Source organism: Pipistrellus kuhlii, unplaced genomic scaffold, assembly GCF_014108245.1.
Source record: "Pipistrellus kuhlii isolate mPipKuh1 unplaced genomic scaffold, mPipKuh1.p scaffold_m20_p_13, whole genome shotgun sequence".
Classification (NCBI taxonomy): Eukaryota; Metazoa; Chordata; class Mammalia; order Chiroptera; family Vespertilionidae; genus Pipistrellus; species Pipistrellus kuhlii.
The window spans coordinates 14,290,071-14,298,458 of record NW_023425438.1 but is presented as its reverse complement, the minus strand read 5'-3'; the positions used below and the strand labels follow the sequence as shown (position 1 = coordinate 14,298,458).

At 52.0% G+C, this 8,388-nt stretch overlaps 1 protein-coding gene across 2 annotated transcripts; it reads right to left on the bottom strand.

The window, feature by feature from the left end:
• Positions 1-2,122: 2,122 nt before the first annotated feature.
• On the bottom strand, positions 2,123-8,100 carry POMC (proopiomelanocortin). Of its 2 annotated transcripts, none has more exons than XM_036435034.2 (3): positions 7,968-8,100; positions 4,506-4,657; positions 2,123-2,905 (listed from the first exon to the last, which is right to left on the bottom strand). In XM_036435034.2, the coding sequence occupies exons 2-3, from the start codon at positions 4,635-4,637 to the stop codon at positions 2,276-2,278; spliced, it is 762 nt and encodes a 253-aa protein (XP_036290927.1). In that variant the 5' UTR covers positions 4,638-4,657; positions 7,968-8,100; the 3' UTR covers positions 2,123-2,275. The 2 variants fall into 2 exon arrangements, with proteins under 2 accessions (XP_036290927.1, XP_045436970.1); XM_045581014.1 differs by having other exon boundaries at positions 4,506-4,687; positions 7,968-8,059.
• Positions 8,101-8,388: the final 288 nt, after the last annotated feature.

Genomic DNA, 8,388 nt, shown 5'->3' with positions numbered 1-8,388 from the left:
TTATGTCCCGGCTGAACGTGTGTGTGCCCATCTGCATGCATGTGTGTGTAATGTAGTTCCTAGTAGACGATATATGTATATAATAGCTGATGTATTTATATGGAAGTGCGGAATTAGTGCCTGTGGCAGTTTTCTGTATTTTAAACTCATTGAGTCAAATTAGTTTTAAGGAAGGGAAAAGAGGAGTGGGGGAGGGGTGGTGGAGAATGTGGGAAGAAGGACTCTTAGCAAGATCCTTCTTTAGGATTATTAGTTGTGATTTCCCAATGAGCCTCTATGATGCCCTTTTCAAATAAATGTTAATGTTGTCACCACATGGTTGTCTATTTGATTTCTTTAAAGTAAATGGTTTTTTGAGATGCAAACAGGATCTGAAAATACCAACATTAACCACTAACATTTAGCCACCACCACCTGCCATCACTTCGCTTGCTTGAAAAGGAAAGAGCGTGGGGGGGAAGGATGCTACCAAGATGTAAACATGAGGATCCCAGCATGGGAGCATCCTCTGATGGGAAGGTGTGGGCCATTTCTTCGTGAGAGTGGGGGAGGCTTTGTCTCAGGAATCTGGCGTTGATTCCTCTCACATCAGGGCATCCTGGTTTGCTTTCATTGTGAATTTCTAGATCATCAGCGTAGCATGTGTAAGTGCCATATACAAACATTTCCCAGCCACTTTGATCTATACCACCCATTGGTATGTCTAATGCAGTCGACATGTATGCATACATCTGCATGTGTGTGTGGGGGTGGGGTGTGGAAAAGAGAAAGAGAAGGGGGGGGGGAATCTGTTAGTTTCCTGTGAATTGGAAATGTATTTGACCCCAGCATTGTGCAGACATCATGGGGACATATAAAAGAAACCCAGCCCATGACCTCTGCACAAGTGGAGGTTGGGTTTCCCTGAGGAGAGAACAAGACTTACATACATACAGCAAGAAAATTGCCATCCAAGCCAGACTGCATGCCCTCCACTGAAGAGCGCTGACTGCAGAAACACTGAAAACGAGCAGGTGTGGCTGGCAGAGATCAGTGTTCCCAGTGGGAGTGGACTTGAGCCTGGGCTCATGTTGAAAATGGGGTAACATTCAAAGTGGTGGCATTTGATGGGGAATTTCAGGTAGGGACTGAAAGAGGATCGGAGACAGGTCAGTAGGTGGAGATTGGGAAGTAGGGTTCAGTAAGGAGTGTGAACTTCATTGACAAGGGCCCAGCATGCCATGCCCTGTGATGGGAAATTGGGATGGGCCTTTTTTTTTTAACCTCTTAGTTTTGTATACATTACTGTGAAGAATTTGTATCTGATGCGTTGGGATGAGAGCCACTGGAGACAAGGAGAAGTTGGTTAGGAAGGTGTTACAGTGGTGTAGGCCTGATCACAGAATGATAAAAAGGGTCTGGGTTGGGCAACATCAGGGGGAGAGAATGTGGACATAGCTGGGGAAAAAGAGATCCCAAGGCTTGAGTCCATGGGACTGAAGTATCCATGTTCCATTGTATTTATACAGATGTGTCTCCATGGGTGTGTGCCTGTGTGGGTGAGACAGTGTTGTTTGATAATGTATCTCGGTGTGCCAGTTTTAAATGAAAACAACCATCAGCACTCACACTTAGCTTCTCAGTGACAAAAAGATAATCAAGGTCATCTTTTTAACTAACCTGCACAATAGCCCCCACACTAGGGATGGAGGGGAAGGGGAACTAAATCTTGGTGTTCAGAGACTCGCCTAAGGTGGCACAGATAGCTAGGTCCAGGGGACATGACCACAGCCTCCCAGCTTACAGCCCCAGAGCCCTTCCCACTGCCGTGGAGGTTCAATGTCGGCCTGGCCCTGGGACAGGTGCCAGCGTTACTCTTGTACGGCCACGCCTGCAGGAATCCTGCCTTTTGGTGCATCTTCTAGCTGAGCCACCACCTAAACTACCTGGCCCCTTGCAGACACATCGATTGAGGGGCCAGAAAAGTACATTTCCTTCCTGTGGCCACTCCCTCTGTGAATATACTGCCGCTTGGTTACAGGGAATCCATTCTACCTCTCCTCCACTGTGCGCTCCTCTGTATCTGATGGATGCGTATTCTTATTTCATTCGCTCGGTCAATATTCACAGGCAGAGGCAGAGGTGCAACTGGAAAGGCTTTATTTCCTAACTACAGGCAGCTTTCACAGGCCGCGTGCCGCTCCCACCGCAGGAGCGAGTGGCCCAGCCAGGCTGGGGGGCGGGCCGGCCTACGAGAGGGGGGTAAGGGGTGGCCTTCCCTGGGGGAGAGAGGCCCTCACTGGCCCTTCCTGTGGGCGTTCTTGATGATGGCGTTCTTGAACAGCGTCACCAGGGGCGTCTGGCTCTTCTCCGAGCTCATGAAGCCGCCGTAGCGCTTGTCCTTGGGCGGGCTGCCCCAGCGGAAGTGCTCCATCTTGTAGGGCCCCTCGTCCTTCTTGAGCGCCGGCTGGGCCCCGGCCTCCGCCCCCGGCCCGTACTCCGGGGGGTCGGCGGGGACCGCCTCGCCCTGGGTCGCGGCGGCGCCCTCGGGGCCGCGCGCCGGCTCGGGCCGCTCCCGCTTGAACTCCACGGGGAAGGCCTCGGCCGACTCGTCCTCGGCGCCGTTGGGGTACACCTTCACCGGGCGCCGCTTCTTGCCCACCGGCTTGCCCCAGCGGAAGTGCTCCATGGAGTAGGAGCGCTTGCCCTCGCGCGGCCCCGCCTCGGCGCCATCGCCGCCGCCCGCGGCCACCGCCGCCTCCTCCTCCTCCTCCGCGCCGGCCCCGCGGCCGAAGCGGTCCCAGCGGAAGTGGCCCATGACGTACTTCCGGGGCTGCTCAGCCAGCAGCTGTTCCTCGCCGTTGCCGTTCCCGGGAAACACGGGCGTCTCGGCTGAGAGGTCGGCCTTGCAGGCCCGAATGCAGGCCTGCGGGAGAGGGTAGCGCGTGAGGTCACTGGGGCCCGACGGCCCGCACCCGCACCCGCACCTGCACCCGCGCCTGCGCCTCCGCACCGCGGCCCTCTCCACGTGCCGCCTCCCTGCTGGGATGCTCTCCCTGCCCAAGACGCCTGCCCATCCCGTCCTCATGGCATCCACGGGCATCTAAGACCCAGCCTGGGCATCGTCTCTTTAGTCCCCCGGACACCTTAGTGTTTCAAACACCCCCTGAGCAGGGCCAACATCTGACCGTGAATATGCCTCCTATATAGGCTTTCATCCATCCATGGCAGGTGGGTGGTAGTGGTGGGTACTGAATAAATATTGAATAAATAAGTATGGTTCACTGTGAATCTGGGTGGGGCATTGGGCTGAAATTAGAAGGAGAATCTCCCCAGGTGTCAAAAGTAGAAATCTGACTTCCAGGGCCTGTATTTTCAGTAATGCTGCAAGTTTACCCCAGTGATCTACACACCTATCTCCTGCCCTACCTACCCCAGCATTCTCCTAGCCTCATCCAACTGGCATTTTCTCTTTGGCAAGGTTCAACAGCTCACTGGTGACAGAACTGGGACTAGAACCCATGGGTCTGACCATGCCCTATGCTCCTTCCCTAGTGAGCTGTCAACGGGAGAGGCTGTGCAGTGGGTGTCTCCAATCCTGTGTCTCTTGGGTCCCTCTGAACTGGAACTCTCAGAATTCCCTGGGCTCTTTCTGTTTTCAGTGCCACGTGCAGCTTGCTCTGTGCTTTTGAGAAAGTCTCTTTATCTTAACTCAGTGTTCCCATTGGCCAAACACACTGAACGTGATGAAATGCATTTCACCTTCCCCACGCAGGTGCTGGCAGCAGGATGGCACTCAGTCACTGACACCAGCAGTGTGTCTTTTAGTCCTTGACTTGCTATCATTTCTCACTTGTGCCTCCCAAAACACGCTAGTGCATGTGCATGCATACACACACACACACACACACACACACAGTGTTGACCTGGAGGGAACTGAAACCTGGCACAAAAGGCCTTTACATGCTTCCTGAAAGGCTGTCTCTCCCAGAAGAAGCATGTGACATTTGGCACCAGTAAGAGGGAAACGGCCCTTGGGTTTTCCTTCTCCCTCTAGAGGTAAAGGAACCACCTAGCTGACTGGTAGGTAGAAAGGGAAGGAAAATGGAATGAAATGGCAAAGGATAGGAGGAGGTAATTTTGAAAGGAATAATTTGGGAGTTAAAAGATTGAAAATACAGGCTCAGTTGAGGAGCAATTGTTGTTATTACAATTATTAGTATTAACATTATTTTAATGGCAGCACCTCTAAATAGCTTACATTTAGAGGTGCTGCCATTGCTGCCAATGAAGCAAAGATCATTGAAAGAGATTGTGGACCAGGCCTATCTCCTTGAAGCACTTCCTCCCCTTCTTGGCCCCGTGCCGACTTCCCCCTGGGGCCTGCTCCTGACCTGGGCTGCGTCACCCAGTTATCCCTGGGAATGAATTTCCCCTTGCCCATAGCACTTTCTCTTGTGCTGCCCCTGCCCCAGCCCCAGTTCCATCAGATGCCCTAACCAAGAGGACAGCTGTGGCCCACATACCAGCAGGTTACTTTCCGTGGTGAGGTCCTGGCACTGGCTGCTCTCCAGACACCAGCCACGCACTTCCACGAAGGCCTGAAGCAGCAGGGCAAGCAGGAGGGCCCCCGAGCGGCTGCAGCATGATCTAGGCATTTTCCAGGCCAGCCGAGGCTCTGCAGAGGCAAACAAGATTGGTGGGACCCCTGCAAGGAGCAGAACAATGTTGGCCACTCACCAGGAAGGACTTGGAGCCAACAGTAACAACACAACCATTTGTGGACCTCAAGGCTTTTTAAGGACAGGAGCAGTTCAAGGAGAAGGCTGGTGTGCAGGGAGGTGGTCTGAATTGTGCTAGAGACAGTAGGGGAATAGGATCTTGGCAAACATGTGCAATTTCCCCTTTATCTCCTATTAAAAATCACACCCCAAAGAAGGTTAGCACTGGAAGCTATTTTAGGGGTCATTTGGTTTTGCCTTTTATTAGTATTATTTTAATGGCAATATCTCTAGATAGCTTAACTGGAGTGAGGTCTCCATACAAGAAGACAAGAAGTAACGATAAGCAGAAATTGTGGACCAGATCCATCTTCCAGAAGTGCTTTCTCCCCTCCTTGGAGGGTTATTTTTTACCTCCTGTCTTCTTGATTGGAAGCTCACTCTATTTAAGCTATTTAGAGATATTGCCATTAAAATAATACTAATAATAGTAATGACAAGGTAAGGCTAAGTTCTGTTTATAGCACAGAACCTTCCTATTCCAAAACTTTCATGCAGCTACTGTTCTAACACTCCAGATCCAAGGAGTAACTTGAGAAAGACAAGGGTTCAGAAACTCCTGCCAAGGTGGTCTCTTTCCCTCCTGCCCCATCAAGGCCCTACCATTCCTCAGAAACCTCCATTTTCTGGGAATAGTAGGTTTGCATAAAGGCAAATAAAACCTCTGTCCAATTTAGCCAAAACCTCAGCCAACTCAGTTTGTTGTCCTTCAACACACATGATCACTGTTTCCCCAGACCCCTGCACTCGGGAGAGATTTTTAAAGCAACCCCCATCCTTTTAAGAGCAAGTCATCTTCTAAACACATTACTAGTCAGACCTCTTGACTTCCAATTCTCTCAGCTGTAGTCTGAAATAGCCGGATTTGAACATGCAGTAGGTGAAGAAGGGAAAGAGATGGACCCACCGAGCAAAGGGAAGGACCTGCCATTGTGAACACCTACAAAAGATACTTCCAAGTGTCTCTCTGCAGATGCTGAGGTCAAGAGAGCGGGGTGTAGGATGCTGCCTGATGCTGTCTTTGCCTCTTGTGCCCAATGCTTTCCTTGACCCTGCAGGTTTCATGCTGCCAAGTCCCTCCTCACCCAGGTTGGCCCCTTGAAGTGGCCCTAAGTTCTGTCATCAGCTCACCACCAACCCCACAATCATTTTGTATTTCAGAAGACCTTCTCAAACAGCTGTTAGGAAGAAACCTCATTAGATGAGAAAAGTAATTTACACTAAGGTGAGGATGATTAATTTTTTGTCTCGCCTAATAAACATTTGCATTTTAAAATGTTTGCCTGGAAGAAACCTCTCATTCGTGGAGGCATGGGCCAGATCTTTTTTTATAGGGGAGGCTTTGGAAGTGAAAGTTCTCCCTGGCTCTCATTGTCTACTTCAGAGAGCCATTTCCTTCTCTCTGCCCCACCCTTACTTATTTTCCCAAAAGCAGAGCCAGCTCAGGGCTCCCTTCTGAATGGTGGCCAGGTACTGCCTTGATGTTTTCAGGGAAGCCATTAGATGGCGCTGGCAGTCAGTGAGCGGGCCCATCAGCATCCCAGGCAACTGGGAGAGCATTGGTCAACCTTGATGTCTACTACTGACCAGGACAGGCTGCTCCTGTGAAAGCCTTTTGATGCTCTAGGTCAAGTATGAAGTCTCAATGTAGTGGACTAGACCACACAACATCCTTGTCAATACCCAGCTTTACAAGAAAAGCAGAAAAAGGATAATCATATATCACTGTGGCAAGTGTAACATATCCTATGGGTAGAAAAAGAAATAAGATCATATAGGTCTAACAGATCCCTCAACTATATTTTAATTCCCCTCAAAACTGGCCATTCTAGAGCGATTTCTATTTTCTAAAAACCTGCCTCATGATTACAGGCTTCTGAGAGCATGTTCTTACCTTCTGCCCCACTGGCGGCGTTGTACACACGGTCACTTCCCACCCTCCAAGCTCCATTCTACTGCTAAGATGCTAGACTGTTTCTTTTTCCTTGTATGTAGTCTTACTTTTTCTACAGTGAATCAATATTGCCTTGTGCCATTTTTTTTTTATTATTAAAAAAGCCATATAGTAATGGGGAGATGTCAAATATTGTGCTTTCTGTGGGTAGGGAGAGATTTTTGAAAGCCTTGGAAAGACAAATAGAAGTCTGTACTTTGTTCATCTTAGCATTCGCTTTATAACAGAGTGACATTTGTAAAAAGCCCCCACGTGCAGGTGAATTCTCTGTGAGCTCAGCAAGACGTTGTGTCCCTGTAGAGCTGCACATTGGCCATGCCTTTCTGTAAGCATGAGAGGCTCGGAGTTTTGTCCTTACACCGAGATACCTAGGCGTCAAGTCCTACAACACAAGTGTCCATGGATTATTGTCATTCAAGAAGCCTTAGTCTGAACATCTCTTAACAATGGGTGAATACACACTTTTACTCTCCTTGGCTCTTTCCAGCCAGTCTGTGAGAGTCCCTACCTCCCCGCTTAGAAACGAAGAATTTGGGGGGTCCAGGTGCCCTGTAGACTCTCTCTCCTTCTCGGGGAAATCGCCCTCTCCTGAGCCTTGGCCAGCTCACACGGCTGCTTCTGCCCGGCAGTCTAGGGTCTGGGGGACAGAGGTCCTCCCCTCTGCGGCCCATTGAGATGGCAGACAGGGCTGTTCAGCACCTCGGACAGCTCCCTGGGCCACCTCCTTCACACCCAGCTGCTGGGTCTTGTAGAGGAGACCAAGCCATTGGCAGAAAAAAAAAGAAAAAGAGAAAAAAAACGAGCATTCGGGGGTCTGCATCCAAAAATGCCTGAGATTCAGGGAGTTTTTGTGACTATTCGCCTTTGCTCTTCTGTCCCCGTTTTCAACGTTCATTTGCACTAGAATATATGGTCTCTTTTAAGGGACATCTACCCAGAAAATTAGGAGGAAGAGGCGTCCTAACACTGGCTCTCCCAGAAGGCGGCCGGAGTCTCAGGGGTCCTGGCAGCCCCACTCCCCGGGAGGGAGGTGGGGAGAGATGCGGCGGCCGCCAGCTCCTGGGAGGCACCGCTCAGGGGCGCAGGGTTCGCCCCCAGTCGGGAGGCTGGCCCCGCTGCCCGAGGCTTCCCGCGCCGCACAGGACAAAAACTTTTCAAAGAACTCGGGACCGGGACCGCGGGCGGGAGCACCCCGAGTTCCGGGGCAGGGAGTCCCGGGGGAAGAGCGAGGCCTCGCTCCGCTGCGCCCTTACCTGCCGCGGGGAGGCTGCGCCCGAGCGAGGATGCTCTCCGGAGGGTCCTTTCTCTTCCTCTCTTCTTCCTCCTCCCCGCCTGGCCCCGGTGGCTCTCCGCGGTCCTTTTTATACGGGGTTCGCCCGAGTGGGCGCTGGACGTGAACTTCCCGGCAGGGCGACTCCCCCGTCCCCGGGAAGGGGGGCGGGGACGGGAGGGGCGCTTCCAGGTAGGAGCAGAGCGGAGCGCGGGCGGATGGTCCGGAAAGGGGGCCGGTCCCCGCCCCGGAGGCCGGGATTAGCACGGTCCTGCAGAAGGACGCACCTGGCGTCGGGCAGAGGAGGATTTAATTAAGTTCGGGGCTGGGTCTCCAGGTGGGACCGGCGGGCGGCTTAGCGCCCCGGTGTGGGTGCGCTGCGGGGGCCGCGGGGCAGCGGGGAA